Source organism: Seriola lalandi, unplaced genomic scaffold, assembly GCF_002814215.2.
Source record: "Seriola lalandi dorsalis isolate HSWRI2012SDOR001 ecotype SW California unplaced genomic scaffold, Sedor1 jcf7180002053538, whole genome shotgun sequence".
Classification (NCBI taxonomy): domain Eukaryota; kingdom Metazoa; phylum Chordata; class Actinopteri; order Carangiformes; family Carangidae; genus Seriola; species Seriola lalandi.
Window position 1 is genome coordinate 27,713 of NW_019524091.1, and position 24,425 is coordinate 52,137.

Below are 24,425 nucleotides of genomic sequence, written 5' to 3' on the forward strand. Positions count from 1 at the left end.
CATTGAGCCATAGTCCAAGAAATATATTTCTGGTAAATCAATACGAGTTCAGCACGTTTTTTAATTAATGAGTTCTTCCTTACCAGTAAGTTGACCCGGACTGTGACGACCAGTTTAAGCCAGGAAGGGAACTTGGCAATGATCTTGGTGATAAAGGAGGCAATTGTGTCTCCGTAGTCAGGCTTATGAAACTCTGCTTCATTCAGCCCGTCTATCAAAATGATGTGGTCCTCCTCTGGAATCTTACGCTCTGGAAACATAAACAGAGTAAACAACAAAGGTAAGACAATGCGATAGCTCAAGTAATAGCTCAACTAAACCCCGTAGTGAGAGCGCAGACAAGTGCTTCATTTTAGTGCGGTAACTAAACACTGGTCCCTCCGTGGTGCAGTGAGACTGAGTAGTAAAGACCATTACTTAGATTCATCACCTAGTGCTCCCACTTCAATTCCACTCTGTAAATATAAAGTTCATAATTTCAGGGGCAGCTGGTTGATCTACTCTGTGAAATTAGTGACAATATAAAAACACTTTCCCCTGTTCATTTTCAGTATATCCATAAGCATCTAAGTCTTATCTGACTTACCTATAATGTTTGCAAGCTGTCTCTTTATGACACGGAAAATCAAATGATTATTTAAGTTACATTACAGTTTTGGCAGTTATACAATTTGTTCAAAGCAACTTTTCAATTTTTTCCCATACACATGCTCCAGAAACAGAGCACGCCTACAAATATGACATTTTGAAATATAAATAATATTAATATTAACTGTGTGTTACCTTTTCGAAGGTTGGCTAGTGGCTCCAGGACCCCCCTCCGGAAGGCGGCCATTGGGTCCTGGACACAGGAGCGCAGACTGAGCATGCTCTGCAGGTGGGGCTCTTTCAGCAGCAGCTCCCGGTACGCACTGAGCTGGTGTGCTCTGCACAGCAGGGCTGCAATACTATGTACAAACTCTGGCACCAAGCAAGTGTATGTGTTATCGGCCTGGCAGTAGTGATATGCCACAACCTGGAACACAGAGGAGAGGGAGAAAAACATAAAGCTCAGGGTGACCTCAGACTTAATAAGAACTAAAAACATGTTGACGTCATAAATGAAGAGCGGAAATTAGTTCTGACTTTAGTAATGAATGAGTAGAGCTGGGAACATTCAAGAACTTCAAAGCCAATGGCTTTGTTGACTAAGGTTGTTGAACTGACTTTAGCCAGGTTGAGAACATATATGGCTGGACCGTGTCATACGCTATCTACATTCTGCCTAGTGTCAGCCGGTTTGAGCCCTTTATCCATTTGCTTCTCTCCTACTCTCTGAGCTCACATACACAGTATTTTAATACAGCTGAAATTCCAATAAAGTTCTTCAAGCCATCTCCAAGCTGCTGCCCTGCACTGCTAAAATCCTGATTTTATAACCGAGATGTCATCTGACAAAATCACCAAACACTTCTACCGAGTAGGGTTAGGGTTGGTCAGTCACTCAGTTGCATTTATTGAGCTGGCCCACAGTCTTGCCATCCAGCCAAAAAGGAAACAGTCGATCCCAGGTGGACTTCTAAAAGGAGGATCTTCTGTGTCTGAGCAGGTTGCTGCAGTGTTCCAAAGAGGTCCGATTTAGAAGAAAAAAAGCAGGGATGGGGAAGAAGGAAAGAGAAATGCCCTGGGGATGTATGACTCTGTTCTAATTACAGAGCAACCTGGAGGAGCTGACACACTTCCAAGGGCAGCAGGAGGGGGAGCAGGTGACCTCTTCCTCTGCTGGCTACACCTGCCTATTGCTCCATTAACAGCGATGATCAGCTTCTGGAAAAGCCTAAAGCCAAAATTATAACTTAACAGAGATGGAAAAAGTGTATTGTGCTTTAAAATGTTTCAGGCAAAACATTGTTCCAAGCTTTACCACTGTGACATTTGAAAGCGTATTTATACTTCTTTTTTTGTCATGGAGGAAATATAAACCTCTGACATGCCGTTAAGTCATATCTGATAAGGTGCCACAGAGGGCTTGGTCCAAAGTGGGTTGCTGTGGCAGGAGAGGGACTAGAGACAGAGGCATCGTGTCCATTTTGGGAGTACCATGGTGGGTTTTGGTTCAAATGTGGGTGAAACCTACCTGATAATTACACTAAATTGCAATTCTACTGAAATAACAAACATTTTGACATTGATCTAGACATTTGAACCAAGGCTACAAATAAAGAGTAAACTCCACTCCACACCAATCCAGAGCCTAGTGATGGCGGTGCTCAATAAGAATGACTGTAATTCAAAAAAGGAATTTGCAGTCTCTTTTTGGAGCTTTGTCAGTGGTGCATCTCCCCCCTATCTACCGCCACACCTTCAACAACTAAATGTCTCCAGACGTGTGTTCTTTATAAAAGCGACAAAATTATGTGTCTCTGCAAAGTTAATGTGGTAGTCATTCAGAAAAGTTATTTAGGCAAATGGAAATATACCAGTGAAGGAAAAAAGTTATCAAAAGTTTCCAGAAATAAAGAATACAGATTTGAATCCATGGAATTAAATCAGCTCTACTTATAATCATAAAGAACAGACATCAAAGTGAGAGAATAGGAACTAAATTAAACATAAACAACCCAAAAAGTAACAGAGCAACTGATTCCTTAATCCTTATGAAAAGATAAGCAAATATTGCATTACACTGGGGGATTTGGTTTTATTTGTACTTTGTTTGTTTTTTTAAGCTATGATGGAACACCAGCCAAGTCACCTGGATTAATCGTGTTATGCACAAAAAACAGAGATGTGATGGGGTGGTTTATCTTAAAAAAATAAAAACAATATCCATCTCAAACACTGGGTAATGGGCAAAGACTGTGGAACACTTCTCTCTTGGGCCATTTTATGCGTCAAACAAATTGAGGGCAACAGATGGGAGCTGTGAAATTATGTTCAGTCAATACAGTAAATCAAAGTTACCTGCTGTTTGTATCAATACAATAACTCTATATTAGCAGCTGCAAAGAAGACTGCAGTGATAGTTATCATAGTGTACAAGTCATGCAGATTACTGCCTCATCAATGAGCAATAAGAATCTCAACAACTGATGATGCAACACTCTGCAGAGCACCTGCAGTACGTCATCTACCGGCACCACAATGAATTTACTGTTGAAAAAACAATTCCTAAAAATGTGTTCATGTCAGAGGAGGAATGAATAAAACTTGTGATAAACCATAAAATGTAATGGCCTCTGTGTCCTGCGAGACCATTTTTAAATCAATGATTAAAAAGAACAGACAGAATTTAACAGAAGCAGCGCTATGTTGCATCAGTATTCAGACATCACAGGAACAGGGCGCTTGTGAAAAAGCCTGTTGGAAACACTTTTCACAAAAATTGGCTTGAGGGATACTGTTAAGGATATTCAGATGAGCCTCAGTAGCATACAGTCTGTTGGTCTGGTGCATGAACTTTGGCAGTCACAGTGAAACAGCTCAGCTTCAGTGGTAAATCAACTATGAATGCTGTATGGTGAATCCAAAATTATCTCTGAATCACAGTGATCCCACATCTTCATTATTGAAACTCTTCACAGGCAAAGGAATGCATGTCTGGGAGTTCCAGTCTTCTTAAAGTTTTTACAAAATGTATTGAATGTGCAGGTTTTACATGTTAAGCAGCCAATCAATGTTGAGCACCCAGGAAACCAGAAGAGTCTCTGCCACTAAAATGATTTCAGAATGCTGAAAACAAAAAAGATCAGATAATTGACAAAAGTAAACCACCATTGCAGTTTTAATAGTAGCATCCCAAGATATAGAGCTAATAATTATAAAACTAAGAGACAGCTGCCAGCAGCAATTCCATGGACCACGCCAGAAAGCATCACAATGAACATTTCAGACGCAGGTGCAGTAACGAGCTGTCTGCCCACTGAACAGTTCTGATCATAATTTGAGAAAGCATTGCAGAAATTTGGTCCAACTCATGTTTGTTACTTTGCTGCAAACTCTGTCACAGACAAGTGGTTGAAAACAATAATGAGAGTGTGAGTGACTGAAATGCAGAAACATTAAAACATCATAACTGGTCAGATATCCAGACTGTCATGCAGAGTGAAAGGTGGGGACTGACAATAATCAATAGGTGTTCATTTGTTGCTTGGTCCACCAATAACTGTTTACTTCTAACCGTCAATGTCAATGAAGGCCTTTGTAGATTATGTTTGAAATAAAAGGATGCAGGGTACCCGCCTTAACCCCTAGGTGGACTAGGGGTTAAGGCGCCTGCCATGAACTACAATGTTCCTGATTTGCATCCTGCTGGTAACCTTTGTTGCATGTCATTCCCCATATTGTTGCCTGTCATCTCTCTACTTTCGACTGTCCAATAAAGGCTTAAAATGCTCAAAAAGAATTCATATGCTTGTACGGTACACTGTGCACAGCAACTAATGAAAAGCTTTTAGAAGTTATGTACTCTCTTTGATGTCTATCTAATGTAAAGAACTAGAATGGCCCTCAGTAGAGTGCATACCTCTGCCAAGGCCAAACAATAATTCACAAGTCTGGGAGGGCAGATTATTGTCTGGATCCGAACTAAATTATATGAAGTCATAGATTTCAACGGTACTAATAGGTCTGATTTGTCACATCAACATCCATGCATTATTTCCTGAGAAATGGTCAAAATTTGAAAATGTTTTATCTCGCAATGTTAAGGAAGTGAAGAAAAAATTCTTGTATCCATCCCTCCATCAAGTTTGGTACAAAATGGTTTATACTTTGCGTAATCCTGCTGACTAACTAACAAGCAAACAAAAATAAAGACAAGGGTGAAAACATTACTTCCTTGGCGGAGGTAACAAAAGACTCTTAGAGGTGTGACATTTAGGACAATATTTCTCCCTGAAGTTATTCTGCCTATACTCTTGGGAGTGTTCCCATGGCAGCGCAGAGACCCTGTGGTGGTCTTCACCATTCACAATGCAAATGCCTTCCATCTGAGAGCTAAAAGGGCGTGCTAAAGACCAACAGCCAAAGTTTTCTATGTCCCCACATCCTCAGTCATACTGCAGTACTGCTGCGGACACTAAAACTGAACTCGTTTTTTATGGCCATGTCTTTAACTAACCGCTTCTCAAGTCAAACAAACCTGTCATATTAAAGGTCTCTGACAGGCCTATGGTGGAAATGTCATTCATACTCTCAGCAGATTGCTGAAGATTTTTCATATTTCATAGGCTGAATATCAAACAAATTAACATAAACAACCATAAATCATATACACATATAAACACATATGAACATAAATCAACTGAGCTGAGCCAGTATCAGTTTCCTGCAGGATGCCTCATACATACTAAAAGCAATTCTGCACACCACTAGCATCTTTGCAATGAGGGAGTATCAATGGCAAGAAAGAAAGACAAGAAAGGAAGATATATACTGTTGAAGAAAGGAGACCCAGTTTATCAATTAATGTGCGCCATAGACATCAGATCGAAATGCACCCGTTTAAATAATGACAGACTCACCACCACTACCATTAATTGTCTCTCAGGGGTCAGCTGCAATCAGTCAGTTCATCATCGTTTTTTTTTTTAATGCCGAGCTCTTGGCGGAAGTCATACCTTTGCAGCCAGACGTTTGACGGCCACCTCCCTGCGCTGCTGCATCTCAGGGGTCCCTGGGCAACTGTTGGTCCTCAGTGTGTTGGTAGCACTGGAGGGTGGCGTGGGCTGTGGAGGTTGACTGAGGGGAAGTTCTGTGCTTGGTCCCCCACCACCTGGCAGAAACAGTATGAGTGTATGTCATATGACATATGATATTTTAAGTGTATAAATTGATCATTATTGGATGTTGAAAAGGCACATTACCAGGCAGTTTAGGCACTATTTAACAGAAGTTGGAAAGAGTTTTGATATTCATAGTGTCAGTGAATATACTCATTCTATTTCTACACTCACACAAATATCAAATATCAATACATACAACTTGCAACTAATGTGGTTCTCACATACAAAGATTGAAATTAATTACTTTTCGGGGAGGCACTGGGACTGTTGGAGGCAATCTGACGCATGCGGCCTCCATGGCAGCTCAGTGCCACCAGCCGGGAGATTATGGCTGTCTTCCCATAGCCCACACTGCCCACCACTACAGCGCCGTGGTTCTCTGTGGATTCGCTGGCTTTCAGGACATCTTCCAGCTGCTGAAAGAGCCAATCTCGGCCCACGAACACAGAGTCTGTGGTGATGCTGGGCACCTCAAACAACAAGGGTTTGAGCATGATGTCCACAGGTTTGTAGGGAGAAAAACGAGCTGAGGAAAAGGGAGAGGAGACAAAACAAATCAGAATTATAATTGTATCATTATTGTTCTCACAAAAACAAAATATGCGATGTCAAAGATACTGCTTTTTTTCAGACAAAGGCAAGTTACTAAGGATACCGATTACTGACATGATTATGTCATGTTAGAACATCAACCATTTCACTGTAAGCTCTTCTGTGGCTTCTGAATGATGTGTCACGTAACTCTACATTAGATTTTAAGGAAAGGTTATCATCTGAATAGTTTTCTCCTTCCATGTACATCAAAGACGAGAACACTGTGGTCTTGAACATGTCCTTTTTCATTGTCTGCTTTAGATTGAATAAATGTTACTTTAAAAGCAATCACAATGTAACTGCGCTGGAGAGAGGACTCTCTGTCCATTCCACTTAAACAGTAATTTAATCTCAGAACACTTGTTCACTCAAGATCTAAGCTCTGCTCCTCTCTAATAATACTTGTACTAATACAACTACTAATAGTACTGCTACTGCTTTTACAGCTATTGCTCATACTACTGCTGATAGTTAAACTTACTACTATTATTGCTACGACTCTTTTTAAAAAGAAGCATACTTTAATTAATTAGTTTCAGTTTAATAATCTCTTAAATTTCTGTTTGCAGATTTCAACAAATTGTTTTTTTTTTTTTCTCCCTCAAACATCTTGGATGTTTAACTTTCCATGAATGTACTAATACTTTTCAGCCCCTGCGCCAAACTCCATTACCACATGCCAATAACTACATTGCCATGATGGATTACTTACTTTAAATACATTTTTATCTCTGCAAGTTATTTTTATACTGTACAACATACTTGAAATACTTGAAATAAATCAAAAGTACCAGCTGCTTGGACAAGGAGAAAATTGATTTATTAATCATTCTACTTTGGAAAGGTGGTTGGCAGGGCTCCTAAACATACAGGATGTTGAGTTAATATGACAAGGAATGCAATACCACTGGCACATTCTTTAAAATAACTATTACAGGTTCTTCAATGAAATGACTGTCAGCACATTTCACATTTAAGATGATGTCTGAGTGTATTTTTGAAGTTGTCTTCATTGTGATTTTATCTTAATGGCACAGAAACGTTTGCATAACACAGTTAGATATACACATAAATGTGGTTTCAATAAATATAGCTACAGAACATTCTTTTGGTCAACTGCTTCCAAAGATTGCCAAAATACTTTTGACCTGACTGACTATAACTCTTGCCCACACGCCCGTCTCTACTACAAAAAACACAAAACTCATTTCTACAACAGTTCATTACTGTAACAGTGAGTTGCACACAGCTGTCTTCTGTCTTTGGTAATAATCTATGTATCTATCTAATGTGATCTATGTATACATATAGAACATGAAGTCAGTCTGTACAGACATGGACTGTCTGTTCCTCAGTAATGATTTACCATCCACAGGGATATAAAATTAACATGATGCTGCTGTAACAACTTCATGCTTCAGGAGGTGTGGAAAAGGAAGTAGACGTTTTCAAAAGAGGGTTAAACAGTTTGAGTATCTAATGATGTTGTATTAAATTATTCATGTTCTCATCAAATATTCACTCTGTGGGATTTCTCTCAGTTAGACAGAGGATTCAAAACATATAACCAAGAAATAGGCGGGTGAACCAAGGAATCTTTACATGATTTTATCTGTAAAGCTAAGGAACAACCTAATTCTTCCAACATGTGTTCTGATAGTTCAGCATTAACAGCACCTCAGTGAGGCAATGTTTACATTGCATAATGCATTAGCATTTGGACAACTTTGCTTTTGGCTCTGAATTCAAACATATTGGATTTGAAATTAAACAGTGATTTTGTGAGGTTAGTAAGTGTTGACTTGGAACATTAATTTGAAGATGTTTACATCAACCTTGGATCAACCATGTTTGAATTGTAGCTCTTTTTATACATTACTGTGAATGGTATGAAGAGCAACAATTCCTAAACTGTTAATTCAATGTGAATATGGAAACCCCAAACATCATTACAGCTGAAACATAGCACTTTAACCTCATAATAGCTATCATTTATGTGTCATCATGTGCTGGGGTAGAACCAAAACAATGAAAAATATGTCACTGTCCATATCAACATACTAATCTTGACATCTTACAATCTGCTGACAGTAACTACAAATAGGTAAATTAAAAACACAAACACAAAACAAGAGAACTAGCTGATAAATATCTTAGCTGGTGTTTGTTTCCCAGGAATAACACATACTGTAGTCACCTTTAGAGTCCTGAGGTGGCCTTCCTCCTGTATTGTGCCAGGGTAGGCGAATGGATGTCCGCAGGGGGGTGTTACGCTGTTCATCAAGAAAGCTCAGGTCTTCCAGCTTTGTGGAACTGGTTGCTGGGGACAGAGAGATAGACAGAAAAAAGAGAAAGTGAAGCAGACACATTTTCAGTGTATTTGACACTACAACGTTAAGAGTAAGATTTTGTGGCACATTTGGCATCTCTGAGTGGAGATGAGTGAAGAGGAGTGAAGCCAGCGCGCTCTGACATTTGTAGCTTGCTTGAGGCAGTGAATGCAGGTACCAGTATTCTGTAGCAGTATCCATAAGACATGACAGACCTGCTCCCTCTTTTTCTTTGATTTGAGCTGACAGTTACACACAATATAGCTGTGAGAGGTCTGCCCCTGCCCTATAATGCAGAACAGACCACAGTAATTGTAAGTCAATGCACAACCATTCAAGAACAAGGCCAAATAATGTGATGCATTAAAAAACACTATCCATATTACTGTTGACGTTAATCTTGGTTTGGAGAAAAGAAAAATGTTCTACTACAGGTTAAACCTTTAATGTCTTAAAATATAATGGACCCAGAAAAAAATTTGGATGTTTGAAGTTACATTGCATCCAGATTTTGTTTTATTAAAGTCATCATTTCACAGCAGAAGGAGAAGACTTCTCAAAGCAGATGTTTTCAACCCCAAATGGATGATGTGTCCTTCTGAAACTGAATTCTGCAGATGAACTACTTGATGAGCCACTGATGACAAAGCAATTTGACTACCTGCTTGAAACATGGCCTGCAAGCATGATAAAGGATGTGCATTAGTGCAACTGGGTCTCTCTTTCAACTGCTGTTCACTGCTCAACAATGCAATCTCCATGGTGATCTATGCTCTCTTGGCCCTGCTGAAGAGCAGAATCAAGGTTGCTTCTTTCTACTTTGTCAGCAGCCTCAGCTGTGAGAGACTGTCACCAACACTCAACTGTTCTCTTCCCTCCCTCACTTGGTCGCTAACTTACTCTCTGGAATGTCCCACTAATTAAAACCCGTCTGCTGACAACAGAGTAACAGAAAACTGCCATCAATAAAGCGTTGATGGGAATAAAAGAAGGCCTTGATGGTTACTTTTACTGCAGTGAATGGTGTTTTCACAAGAAAATATAGAGGACAAAGTAAAACTTGCAACAAAGAAAATCATCAACAAAGGTAAACACACATAATGCAAAGTTAGTCGGTGCAGAGCAATACAGCACGAACACTTAAGCGAATCTGATCCTAAAGCTAAACTAAACAGCTACTTACATCCAAAAGCAGGGCCTGGAAGGACAATGGGAATTCTCAAAGCCCTCCCCTTGTCCCCAGCGTGGAATAGATTTGGGCAGGCATACAGGCAAGTAGGCAGGGTGCAGACCCTCAGCTAAATCTGTGGAGAGTGCTCCCAGTGGATGAGCTCACCGAGGGCACAAAAAAAACGATTCCTCTGCCCCAATGCTCCCATGCAGGCACACTGGCAGCATTCAGCTGCTGAGCTGAGGGCTTGGCTGCCCCCTCTCTAGTGCTCAGCCAGTCACAGCATCCAGGCACTCACTAAATGAATACAGAGGAGTGTCACCCTCTCTGCACTCACTATACACATGCATAGAGTTCTGTCTGCATGCATTTGCACGCACGCACACACACACACACACACACACACACACACACACACACACACACACACAAAATTTGGTAAGCAAGCAGCAGAGGGTGAAAAGGGAGTGAATTAGAGGAAATATAAATGGAAAACCAAGAAATTTATTCTCCAGTGGGTTATTACAGTTTATAATGGGCAGCTACTGTCATATTAATCAATGATCCTGGCTGAAGTGGGGTGAGGGATAAGATTGTATGTGTGTGTGTGTGTGCGTGTGTGTGTGTGTGTGTGTGTGTGTGTGTGTGTGTGTGTGTGGGGGGGCAAGACAGATGTGGTAACAGAGGTGGAGAGAGGGAGGATGGACAGGGAATCTACTCTATGCAGCAAATTGCCACTAAAGCCCACTACTGACATCAGCAGAGCACATAAAGACATCTTTTTTTCCCTTCAGATCTTTTCAAGATTTCTGTAGAGGAGAAAGCTAAAGCCACATTGAACATTATTCAACACACGGCTCATCTTTTCCCCCAGTGGTCCAATAAGTAAAGACTGAGAGTAATACTCACTTTGACTTAAGTAATTTAAATGCACACACTATTCCTATCTGTGGTATTGCATCCTTCACCATAACCATTTTTCCTTTTTGTTAAGTCATATCTCTTGTTATCCACAGTTCTATCAAGGCCAAGAATTCCCCCTAGGATGTCTTCACATCCCTCCAATCCACCTCTTCAATTCTTTTTTACCTCAAGTCTCTGGATTCCCTCCTATTCTTGTACACCGCTACTCATTGATAAAACACACATATGATACCTTGACGTCTGTGCTTGAAGTGACTTTGAAGCTGCCCAAATGTGTATTCTGATGAAAATGGGATTCTTTTTTTTTTTTTTTTTTACCTCAGGCAGGTCTGCCCTTTGAAACCTTCTCTTCTGTGTTTCCCATGACAGAACAGAGAAAAGGGCCGAGCTCCTCTGCTCCAACCACTGCCCCCCCTCCCTTTATATCCCTGACTTGGCTCTGGTTCTCCTCTTTACCAATGGATACAATCAGTACTCTCATCACCTGGACCACTGTCTTGCCTTTTCAAGACAGTGCAGAGTTCATTGTGTGACATTGTATGAGTGAGGATGAAAGACAGTTTTAAGAGTAAGGCTGGAAGTTCTGTGAATTACCTCTAAAATGAGAGGCAAAATACTTGGCTGCTATAACACAGATGGAAGTCTTATTACCACTGTGATGAGTTTGGGCGATAGGACCAAATTATTACTGTGATAATTATCACAGCCTAATCCTCATTAATTAGTTACAACATTTAGCTAAGTATTTAAATATCACACAGTAAAGTAAGTAAGCTCATTAGGGGTTATATGAGAACTTTGACCCTGGAAATCTTGATATATGGAAATTATATGGAAAAATGAAATCAAATGGAGAGACAAACTTAAAATATATACTTCATTATTACCCACCCACCCCTAGTGAATCCTCTGTTCTAAACACCTTAACATCACCTCTACCTCCAGCCCTCCTCTGACCTGTTAAGTCAAAATCCCTTTTGCTTAAGACGAGTAAGTGCTAAGTGGAAATTAGGTGGCCTGCATGCAAATTTGGCTTGTTACCATGGAAACTTTAAAATTCCTCTGGCTGCAATAGACCACTTTCTTGATCAAAGGTGAAAAATTAATATGTTGAAGAAAGTTTCAATTCCTACAAACTGCCAGCACTGACTTCAGTCACTATTTTCTTGTTATAAAGCTTGGTAGAAGGAATTATGATTGTGAAGATTTATGATTTCTTTTCGAGTTTTCAAATTTACAATGCTGCACTTTGAATTTTAAACTTTTTCATACTGTGGGATGCACAGGAGACTTTCTTTCTTACCCTTAGATAAGCTTACCTCCATCACTAGTTTTGGCAGACCATGCCCTCAGTGGGGCCACTGCCAACTGTAACCTTAACCATCTATAATCTGAACACAAACAACCTTTTGAATGGTGAAACTTGTTGAGAGTGGTACAAAGCCTAGGAGTACAGACTACCTGAAATATTCAACTCAGTGTAGAGAAAGCCCACAGACCCATAGCTGTTGATGGCCAGATCAGAACCAAATATGATTAGATCAAACGAGCAGCTTGTTACTTTGATTTGATACAAGAATCTCCAAGAAATAGAAGACGAGGAAGAGTGTACAGCCAAGCTCCTAATATCAGCATGCTAACACGTTCACAATGGGAATACCAACAAGCTCATGTTTAGCAGATAAATGTTTACCAAGTTCTCCATGTCAGTTTAGCATTTTACCATGTCTGATATCTCCTAATTAGTGCAAGAGTAACAACAAAGCATAGCTGAGGCTGAAGGGAATGCTATTAGTTTACTAAGTATTTGGTAAAGAGCCACACGGCTGAACAAAATTAAAGTTTGATCTGATAATGGCGACACATAAGAAGTTATCGCCAAAGTAATTACAAATCATGCAATAGGGAATATTTAGATCTTTATCAAATTTCAATATTTTAAAGTTTCATTGCTAAAAAAGCATATAATTATAAAATAACCTCACTGCACTGTACAAGCTTAGAAACACAATAAAGAGCGTAAAGTATATTTTCTCCACAGAAACTGCAGGCACAACTTGAAACACAGGTCAGGTCATACCTAACTAACTCTGTGCCACGAGCTATAACTAGGAAGAAGAGAGACCTTGGACATTAGGATATTCATGCAGTCATAACAGTTGCATAGTTCCTTAACAGCTTTTGCATAATTCTCAATAGTGATGTGCTGTTAATCAAACTTAGACAAATGGCTCTGTTGTGGCAGAGAGTAGTGAGTTAAGACTCTGACCCTTTGAGATTGGGCATTTGGCAAGTTCTGATCCTTCACTGGAGTGTCACTGTGCAGAATTTAACACAGCTCCTCAAAGCTCAAGCAGATTGATCGCTGCAACGGTTTTTGTTTTGCTCCTGCTGTGACAGAGTGGCTCTTCAGAGCTCTCTGAAAGTGGACATTTTAAAAGATGTGGCTGTGACCTTTTGAGAGAGCTCAAGGATATGAATGGGTTATCCGTTTTCTCTTTGCTTTCTTTTCAATCTCTGGTCTCAACAGATCAATGACTACATAAAGCCAGGGGCAGAATTGAATATCCATGGCTACCTAAAGAAATCAATGCAGACATGTCTTCAATCAGGTTGCAAAAATTACAGCAGGCACTACTGTCTTAAAAACTACCAGAGAACACATAAGCTTACAGCATATCAGATGAAAAAGTTACATCATACCTTCTTGTTCCATAACTACAAAGAGACTACAGTATTATCAAATTTAAAAAGCCATAACTCGTCTTTGTGCAGCAGTACTGCACAAGTTCGAAAGGCATGATTTTGTAATTTGAGAAAATTACTGTCTGACCTTTGCAAACATTTCTGAGATTTCCTAATAAAACACAGATGTGAGCTCATGATTACTCAAACCTTACCTTGTCCAACGTTTTGAAAGAGAAACAACAAATCCTAGGATTTGCTTTTCAACACTCCAGAGACTTAGCTGAGGACAGAGTCTAACAAAACATCTTGGATCCATTATCACTGGTGAAGGTATCACAGAGCGTGAGTTTGGCCAGAGGAACAGAGGACTTTGGAGTACACACAAACAATGAGTGTGTACTGTACCACCATGGCTCAGACCACAAAGCTTTGCTGAATAGCTAAACACCACAGAGGCACTGTAGCACCATTCCTCAGCCACAGTGACCCTAACTCAGTCTCCCTGTCTCAGTAACCCAACCACAAGCAGCTCAAGCTAAGATTTCAAAATCATGGAATTCCAGTGGCCAGAATTAATACAACCCTTTGACTCTGTAAGCCTTTTTTTTTTTTTTTTTTTTTAAAGGCTTAACTTGAATGACTCAAAATAGAATTCTTATTACCTTAATATAATGAGGAGTAAGGGTGGCGAGAGTGCAAGACACAAGGGATGAAATTTTGCTCAAACCATGTGTTCATAGATTCAACTTCTGACACAAGTTTCAATTTGGGCAAAAGGTTAGTGTTGTTAATGTGCTGACCAGGCACTTGAAGAAATGACAATACAGGCTAAATCCAACATGCCATCAATTGCAAGATCTGTTTTCATATTCTAAAATCCTGGATTGCAAGAAACAATAAGGAAACCAGAGCCGTGAAACAAATTATGTTACCGCTTGTAACTACCTGAAATGTGAGGGCAACACTATTGAGAATAAAATCATGAAACATGTTTTAAAATGTGAGGTGAAACTGAAATAATTCACATTTATTGTGTCTCATCTCTCTGCCATTTTAGTTATTCTTTGGCGATTTTTTCACCTAATCTGGATTCATTTATTTGGTGGTTATACAACTGTGACTGATAGTCACTGAATTGAGTGATTTATAATATTATACCATACTGAAAAGAAACAAGATTTGATCTTGAATAGGATATCAATGAATGAAACACAATGAACCAAACTGAATCATTGTTAAGACAGAAATTTATTACATTAGTAAAAAATGTTGGTTGAGAGCTGTCTCGGAAGGCTTTAAATACGGCGCTGTAGAAAAAAGGACTGCATTGCACTATGATGCATACAGAGTGAGCAAGTAAAAGATTTTCCCAGAGAGGTTCTCTGGAAACACAAAGAAGCCCAGGAAAAAAATGCCATTCACATTTCTTTCAGGCTCCCACACAACCCTTACATGAGGTCAGCTATGAACTTTAAAACAGTGTATTTTGATATGAGATGGATGATAAATATCTGCAGGGCGAGCTGGGGTTGTGGTTGTGACAACTTTTTAAACGCTGCCTTAAAAGATATTTTCGATGAAGAATGGTGGCCAAGGCACTTTACCTTCTTAGACTAACAGCAAAAGATACAATTAAAAACTGCTCCTAAAGAGGCATCTGAATTCAGCCCCGTCTGCTGTGACAGATGGTTTGTGCCAACATTTGTTTGATTTGCCGCAGCGCATGTAGTTTCCAATGTAGCCCAAGGAGAAGCTAGCCACAGTGTGAGAGTGTGTGTAGGTGTGTTCACCAAGGCAGTGCAAATGACACTTGTCGGTAATATGCCGACATTCCTTCTACATACATTGCTAACATTCTAGAAGCCAAGCTATACAGCAGTTGATTGGCATCAGACAGATGGACAAAATCCACTTTGCCTTTGAGAAAATTTGGCCTTCGTGCGTCAACTGTCTGCAACATTATATCGTTCTTTCAGTTGTCTGTTATAGTTACCACAATGTTCCAATGATAAGTCAATTGATGAAAGGACAGTACAGTGTTTGAATTGAAGGCGAATGGTGAAATCATACTGGATGTATATTTTGCTTTATTCAAGGTACAACCTGAGTGTGGGTTGCCATGTAACAATGAAAAAGTAAGGTTTCATTGTTGCCTATTTTCAAAATAGTTCTCTATGAAAACTGTTGACTACAAGCTCTGGGAAATATATAAATATCCATCCATCAATCCATTTTCCAGCACATGTCAGGGTCAAGGGAGCAACAATCCCCCACCCCCAGTATGTTGTGTGTCTGCTCCAGGGGCACCTCCCATTGGGTACCTCTTGGATAGCTCCACAGATTCTCAAGCAACCTTAACTTTCTCCTTTCAGCTTCATAAAGATGTAGTTCTACTCAGAGCTCCTTTCAGATGCCAAAGTACTTCACACTATGCCTTAAGATGAGCCCAGACACCCTGGGAAAGAAAATGTATCTAAATGTTTATACCTGCAAGCTCCCTGTTTTGGTCACTTCTGAGAGCTCATGACCATCTAACTGCTGGGATGTGACAAAACTGGAGAAATGAGAGTTTCGCCTTCATACTTACATAGGGAGAAGGGATCATTTATCAGTTTCTATCTCAAGTTTTGCATCGACACATTAAAGCAAATTATATGCAGCCATTATATTTATTTTCATGTTGGATCTCCATGTCCTTGTTCAATGTCAAGGACAAATTGGCAAATTCACAGCAGACACATTGTTATCCTGTGTGCTGGTGTACAAAGCCAGACAACGAAGACAAGTCATCGAGGTTCTGGCAAACAGAGTGAATGCTCTAATGATGAATACATTTCTGTTTGCTTAGCACAATGGCATCTCTTCCATTTAACTCCTACCTGCTTCAGTAATTGCTTCTTTAGAATAATTTTCTTTCTATTGAATACAATTTCCTTGAGAACCAACAGAAAAGAAGCACTGTCCCTGGCACACCGTGATACCAATACAGATGGGTTTGGTCCACAAATGAAGTTGTCTCTCCATGTCGTCAATGTCCTCTCCCAGGGCTTTTTCACACGGCGTAAAATCTAAGGTGTGATTTTCACAGGTCCCTAGAGGGCAACGCTGCATAACTATGACATCAGCCCATAAACTCTTGGAGCACACACGCACAGAGACGAGCACACTGGCGTTCACGTGCAAAGCAACACACATAAACAGTCAAATATTTCCTGGTCTGTTAGCTTTATGAGCCAATGTGTGTGCGCTGTTCAGGTTTATGTTAGGATAAAATAATGATGAGATGTACAAGGGTATAGATTAATGGAACAACGGAATGGGCGATGAACAGGCATGTTCAGCACTTTGCCTTTAACAATGTGGGCACAAATTCAGTTACAGAACACAACACTAGCAAAGTGTTATGAAAGAGCAGTGCGCAGTGTGTGAAATACATACATAAGCTATGGTATGTATTGTATGTCTGAGACCAGGTTATGCACCAACCATGTACTATTTGTTCCGCTTCTATTTCTAGTACCCAGTCTACCTTTCTGTCTTACTGATACACCGATGGATAATTTTATATTCAGACTACCATCATCAGTTAAGTTGGCTACTTGTTGCAAATTGTAAGATGACCCTTTGTCTTACTAACTGGTGTGACCAGAGTCCACTTAAATTTTTACTCCCCCCACCCCCGTTCTGCCCAGTCTGCCCCTGCTGTTGAAATTTCCCTGTCATTTCCAGTCAATCACCAGTGAACTCATCTGCGAGTATCATGCAGTGTGACATACAGTTCATCTTCTCTAAAAACTTTTCATTTGTTTATTTCATTAGCTTCTGTCAGCATCACCCATCCCTTCATACAATCTTCATCTTCCAGAGAAGATTGTTTTTCCGTTCATTTTCTAGCCTGTAATAGCCATAACAATCAAATATGTTCCTATTAGTCTAACCAACCTAATAGCAAGCACATGCAGCATGGTCCCCTGGGTATGGGCTAAGCTAACTAGCATGTGACTGCAACTGGAGCTGCACTCTACATTGCTGGTGAGCCCAGTTCACTTACATATTCAAATCCATCCTTAGTTGAATCTATAGGTATAACACAACTGAAGTAACTAGTTCAAGAACAGCATTCAGTGAGGGCTTGATTTTTGTTGGTATTTGCATCAACTTGGTCTCAACCTGCCTTTTGAAATCCTTGCAATGGTTCAAGTTTTAAAGGACGATATAAAACCTATGGCTTAGAAACAGCAGAAACAGAGGGAGACCTGAGAATGGAAAAGGGGGGAGGGGGTCGTGAGGGATATCAACAACTGTGACAGCTGTGTGGATATGGCTAGCTGAGCCATAACAGGGAGGTTCCAGGGGCAGGAATGCAGAACAGATCAGCCAGACAGTGGCTTGCGCTTAGGTCCGGCATGGCAGGCCAGGCCGAGGCACAACACGCAACAGCTGCCTAATCTCCAACTTCTGCCTTGATACCCTGCTCGTCTTTGAAAAGCACAACCTGTCTTCCGAAAAACACTAAGTAACCCATTCGCTGTGTATCTACACATGTTTTTTTCCTGTCTTGTCTGTCACTTGCTCAGACTAGAAATGACACGCCACTTGTCAGCCTCAGGCACAGGTCATAACATAGCGTGACAATATTGAACTGACTGCCAACGCAATGCAGGGAGACACCCAAGCACAGAATCACAGTTTTCCTGTCAACATAATAAAGGTTACTAGGCTACAAGAAGAAAGTTTAAGTAAAATGTTTGGCGTGATGCTGAATCAGAGGTATACAGATCCATTCCTCTCTCTCCTCTGCACAGAAGACATCCAGATGTCAAAAGCTCAAAAACCAAAGGCCCATACCTGCTACCGAGTTCGGCCTCGGCATCATGAGGGATGAAGATGTCTGTGGTGGGTACGGAATGGGTCCCTCAGGTGAGTGACTTGGAGGCTGTGGTGGCCCTGATGCCCCTGCTGATATGTTGGACTGCTGCTGGTCTGTCCTGGATGGGGTGTCAGCTGGCGTTGCTGTGGCACTGTTGGAGTCTTCTTCAGCCACAGGAGAGCAGGTGTCAGCCCGCACGCTCTGTGCCAGGCCATGGCGTCCGCTACCTCTCAGGCTGCCATCCTTACTCCACTCCAGGCTGGAGCCGCTGCGGTCATCATTCTCCGAAGAACTAGTGATGGTGGCTGAGAGGAGATCCAAGCAGAGAAGCGAATTAAAGCGGGTGATTAGGTAAGATGGAGGAAAGAGATGAGAAATATGAGAGTAATGTTCTCTGTGATATGAATTTTTTTCTTTATTTACCTCTGGTGAGTTACTGAGCTATAATTGAACTTTTAACTTTGAATAATTCCCTGATTTTCTTCACTTCTTGATGTTTATTTACAACGACAGCCTGCTTTCACTAATAAACTGGAAAGCACAAACTCCTGAGCACAGACTCCTCTAATGCCTTTTGTTTTTTCTTTGCTTTTATTCAGTTGAAACATCAAACACTGTAAACAGCGACTGGATGCTGTATTATGAACCAAAATACACATTTTAACATTTAGAAAATGTCAGAAAAAAGTGAAATAGTTTTAAAAACCGTTTTTAGTATTTTTTACTAAAAAACAAGTTTAAACAGGTGTTTTAGTTACATGAGAACAAATCCTTTAATCCTCCCCCAGGCCAACCCATCCCTTTAACACCAACCCAAAAGCTGAGTGACAGGCAGCTGGATACAAAAACATCAATACAGACAGAGGACTGGAAGTCACTGGCCAGCTGGTTGTGTTTGCATCACACATTACTAATCTGGATTTCATAATGCTGCGGCATGTTGCGTCATCACTAATATTAATATAACAAACACATCCTGGACAATGTGACTACTGTGATGTATAACTGGGCAAATATGAAGTCATTCATGAAAGCAGACATGTCTAACCCTTCTCTCAGCAAAGCATTGGCAGTCACCACAGTATAAAAAAGGTTACAATGATTGCTCACTTGGTTTAAATAGAGCGATGGCAAATTATATATTATTATTTATTTAAACATGTGGATAATTTTTCTTTATGAAGAGCAGGTGCTATAGGCCTGTTATAGCTCCTCCCCCAGGAACCTCATGAAGAAACTCTTCTGTTTTGTAAATGTTAAGACATTGCAAAGTCAAACTTCAAAGACCAGGGAGCATTAATCACAGGCTGGAATCTCACTTGTGGACACAACATAGCTTTGTTCTTTTCCATGTCCTGTCTTATTAAGGCAGGTAGGTGGGAAGTTTTGATTTGACACAAGCAAAGTAGCTTTACAATGAAATGGACTACAACACCTGCTATGCGACTGTCTCAACCTGGGTGGAAGCCTGTTGATGCTCCATGCTGGAAGATACTGTATCACAGTTTCCATTTATAATTTAGCAGTGAGCAATGATATTGCTTCGGGGGGATAAAGTGACTGACTCTTAGTAAGCACTTATGTCAACTCAGCTAAATTGGAAATCCAAATTGTTGTGTTATATCTGGCTTTAGCATTTAGCTTTCTACTGCAGTGCAATCATGTCAGTCAGTTACCTAAATAACCATAGTTCTTTCAGAAATTAGTTAAGTTCATCTGAGGATATCTGCAGTTATCATACAGTTACTATTTGCTATTGAATCCTCACTACAAACATTCAAACCCCATTTTCAGAACAAAATCCTAACATTTTATAGCCCATGGAGGCTTTGTGAGTAGAAACGGCAGACGGATTAATACATGAATAGACGTCATCTTCCTGTCAGCTTGTGTAAATCCCCAGATGTCTTACAGGGCTATTACTAGAGATACAGTACAATGTCAAACTCTGGCAACTGTCACCCCAATGATCTCTCATACCAGAACAGCTCTATACAAACCCAATAACTGACACATGGTAGAAGATGAATGCAGTCTGACACAAATCCTATTCAGTCGTAATAGGTTTAACAGAATGATGAATGACTGACACCATGCAGGTAAGACTCATAAGGTGCACACGAGTTAACAATTCTCAGAATATCAATTAAAAATAGAGGAGCTTCACAGGAAACACTGTAGCAAGTGATTGAAAAAAGAAAGTGTGCTAAGGAATCTGTGCTAACTGTTGAATTTTGCAGAATAAATACTAAAATAAATAAGTCAGCAGAGTCTTTGTCATTATCTATTATATCAAACCTGGCAACTGATGCAGCCACCGGTAAGCTGGCTGTAGTAAATGAGAGGTTGGTTTTTGTCATTGCCCTGAGGTGGGGTATTACCAATCCTGACTAAGCTATTGATTCACTGTGCCTTGTTGCCCATTGGATCGGCAGCTGACTTGGCTCATCACTCACATTCCTAGCATGGTTACCGACTATTTTGGCAAAGGCACCACAGGTGGGTTTAAACTGCAGTGAAGTCAGTTTGAAGCTGATTATTTGACAGACACTCTATAATTTGGTTTATATTATGTGGGTTCAGATATGAATGTCAACCAATATTGAGCAGTTTAGTTTTGCATCACCCTGCACGATTTGAGACAATTGCTTCAAATACAAGTGCAGTGAAACGGTAAAATATTTCCACCGGGCAGCTTTAAGCTGCTAGCTTCAAACGAATGGCGTGTTCTTGAAAACAAACAAAGTTGTGTTTACATTCACTATCACCCACAAAAACACAGTGTGTATCCTTGAGGCCTGACAAGCATGTTGAATGCATTTACTTCCTCACAAAACACTTGGCCAAAACCAATTTAAATAAAAAATAAAAAAAACAAATACCTGCAAAAGGAATGTATCCTAGTGTGTGTTTGGGATACGAACAAAACAGGAACCCAGTCATAAAAACATTGCTCCATAGCTCTACTATTGGTCAAAAGCTCCACAGGCTACATTTAAGGATATTTGCTGGTAATTTCTCACCTATGATCCCGCTGTCCTTGCTCTCAAGTGTGGAGCTGGGGCTGGTGATGGTCCCACAGGGGCTGGAGCGGCTGAGAGGTGGGCGGCTGGTTGTGCTGTTGAGTGTTGAACATGGGCTGTCAGTGCTGGGAGATGCCGTGCTGCTGGTCAGCGTAGAGCAGGGGCTGATACCCTGGCTAGTCACAGAGCACTGAGGAGAAGGGAGACAAGGGTGAAGTTACACCAAGAAAGTGCTCTACTAATCAATTATTTCAATGAAGTATGAAGTCAACTCAATATAATCTATCATCTGGCAACATGTTCACATCCCTGCAGTATGAGCAGTAATAAATACAACAAAAACAATTTTCCAACTCTACTGTGGAAGGAGAATTGAGAGAATTTCAAAGAACGCTTTAATCAAAGATTGGACGTGGTCTTTTTGACCTGGATCATGTGAAAGTAATGTGAAGCATTCCCTCACAAATAAACAAGCCTTTCACGTGTGAGCATGACACATAAACCGAAGGGCATAAGCACTGTAAATGGAGCAGGGCTCGAAAATTACACAGTCATATACCTGGAGGGACCAAAATAAGCCTGAAGAGAATTTCACAAGGGAAGAGCTCTCAACTTTGTTGTGACACAATAGATACCTTTCTAATGTCATCAAGCCTGTCTGACAAGCATACAGCAGCTGGATCTTTGTTTGAGCTAACTGACAACCGTAGAAATCCAAATTAAAGCTGGTTTGTCCTGTTTCCCCATCATCCTTCAACTGTATTCTGATTCTAAACAATGTACTGTAGCTAAAGGTCCTTCTTGTCCCAGCGTAAGAACCAAAGCCTTTAACAGTTACACACCACAGAGAGTGAGCAAGCTTATTGCTCAGTAAGCTTTGAACCAGTTCCTCCCACAACCTGGTCCATTGACATTACGTCCTATAAATTCAACAAACTTTATTTTTCCACCAAGGGGCAGTTTCTTTGGCAGACATAGCACTATCTTTACAGACAAATAGACATGAAACAAACATGTCCACAATTAGCTTCAATAATCCATTCAAATCAGAGGAACAAAATTACCTAAAAATAAAACACCCCAATTAAATCTACTGTAAGCCCAGGTCCAATCAATCTCATTCATTAAAAAAACTAGTTTGTTGCAGATATTTTGCTGCTTGAGGGACTTTCACCCACAGCTGGCTTCTCAAGCAGCACTTCCTGCAAGGCTGTCTACTGCTTCAAACAAACTGCACCAATTAAACTCTCAACAAAAGTTTCTCAAACCATTTCTAACATTATACTTGACCTCAAACATCCGTAACCATCCTGTTTTTAAGTCCTTCTCACATACTGGATGGTTACTGCACTAAAATCTATGAAGATAATTCTTTTCTCCAACTGGAACAGTAATTACTTCGAATGTGTATTGATTAAAAGTGAGGTTGTTAAACAAAAGAAATCTTTCTCCTGCTTAAAACATTTATTTTTGTGAAAGTGTGTTGTACACAGCAACACAATATCACACGCCTGTTTCTATAAATAATACAGCAAAGTCTAAAAATGTAATTAGGTAATTATCCTCTAATAGGCACCACAGGCCATAATGTTTTGGGAAAGTCACCAAAATTAACATCGGTTTAACTGGACTGAAAAGAAGATGAGACATATTTGCATCCTTTCTGGAACAAATCTCATCTAGCTCAACCCAGTCAAACAAAATAGCAAGCCTCACCAATTCTTCATCAGTTGGAGAGAGACATGGGACTAACCTCTGATTCAACATGCACTGACTGTTGCTGTTTAAAGCTCTACATGTTTGTACAAAGGCGTGCTGAAAGAATACAAGCAGCAGAACAGGAGGGATACTGCATGTCTGGCAGCACCATTAACAACTTGTGGAATGCTCATATTAGCAACATAACATTTCCCATTTCCACATCGCTGTGCAACTTCCAGCCTGAGGCTGCAGCCCAGAGCTCATGCTTATCACTCTTATCAAGAAAGAGCCAAACAAATTACTGACATTTAATAATTTACTGTAAGGCAGATCCAAAAACAACATGCTGAGCTAAAGATATGCTGTAAAACAGCAGTATGGAGGGAAAGAGAATTGCTGGCAGATGACAATAATGTGCTCCTCCCCATTTGAGCTCTGAGCACACACCTACATGCACACAAACAAACAAAGTAAAAACCATTACATGTCTATATTGCCTGTCTCCTCTTTTGACATCTGAACTAATGAACATGATTCCTGAAATACTTTGTAAGCCTCTTTTACATTTCTACGATTGCCGGTTCAGTGTCAAAACGTGTCCAAGACACGAGACGAGTGAGGCAAGAGTAGCATGCTGGGCTCTGCTCTGCTCTTCACACAGCCCCAGCTTAATTAGTAGAGCCAAACAAACTGAGGCTCAAACCTAGTATAACTATTTCTGGACCCGCGCTCAGACACTCTTGTTACATACTCAAGAGCCCCTGGAATAGCACTCAAGTTACTGGGAGACTAGCACACCACACTAGAGCTCTTGCACTGAAATAAAACCACTTTTCAAATAGGCAGTTACTTTCTTTAAAACATGTTAAACAAAACAGTTTGACAGTTACCGTTGGTTGTGGTGCCAAAAATCCTCCTAAATCCTCATACAAAAAAATAAAAATAATAATGCAAAGAGGAAAAAATAATCAAGCTGCAACAGAAAATCCATTCTTCTGTTACACTGTAACAACTCCCTCCTCCTCTCATCCTTTCCATCTCTCCTCTATCTCTATCTGTGCGCTGCAGCGGTAGCAGCAGCTGCTGTTGGAAGAGGGAGGGAGTTGGAGGGGAGGGAGAAAATGAAATACCTTCTTTTCATTCTTGTCGTCCATAGGTATGCGTGCCGTACCCGGGATCCCTTCTCCCAGTAAAAAGCCCAGCCTTGTCATCAGTTCCTGGGTGGCAGGGGAGGAGGAGCTTGGCTGTTTCTCTGCTTGCAGCACTAGAAAAGAGAGAGAGAGAGAGAGAGAGAGAGAGAGAGAGAGAGAGGGAGAGAGATAAAGAGAGAGAGAGAGAAAAAAAAGAGAGAGAGAAAAA

At 40.4% G+C, this 24,425-nt stretch overlaps 1 protein-coding gene across 2 annotated transcripts in view; it reads right to left on the bottom strand.

Moving 5' to 3' along the window:
* LOC111651230 (protein TANC1) overlaps positions 1-24,425 on the bottom strand; it is a 96,631-nt gene that overhangs the window by 20,589 nt on the left and 51,617 nt on the right. For both annotated transcript variants that reach the window (XM_087172632.1, XM_023401195.2), the window contains 8 exons: positions 24,197-24,330; positions 21,366-21,555; positions 18,321-18,647; positions 8,557-8,679; positions 6,010-6,291; positions 5,601-5,755; positions 784-1,015; positions 84-250 (listed from right to left, as the gene is read on the bottom strand). In XM_087172632.1, the coding sequence (XP_087028758.1) occupies positions 84-250; positions 784-1,015; positions 5,601-5,755; positions 6,010-6,291; positions 8,557-8,679; positions 18,321-18,647; positions 21,366-21,555; positions 24,197-24,330 (1,610 nt within the window). The remainder of the gene's footprint in view (positions 1-83; positions 251-783; positions 1,016-5,600; positions 5,756-6,009; positions 6,292-8,556; positions 8,680-18,320; positions 18,648-21,365; positions 21,556-24,196; positions 24,331-24,425) is intronic.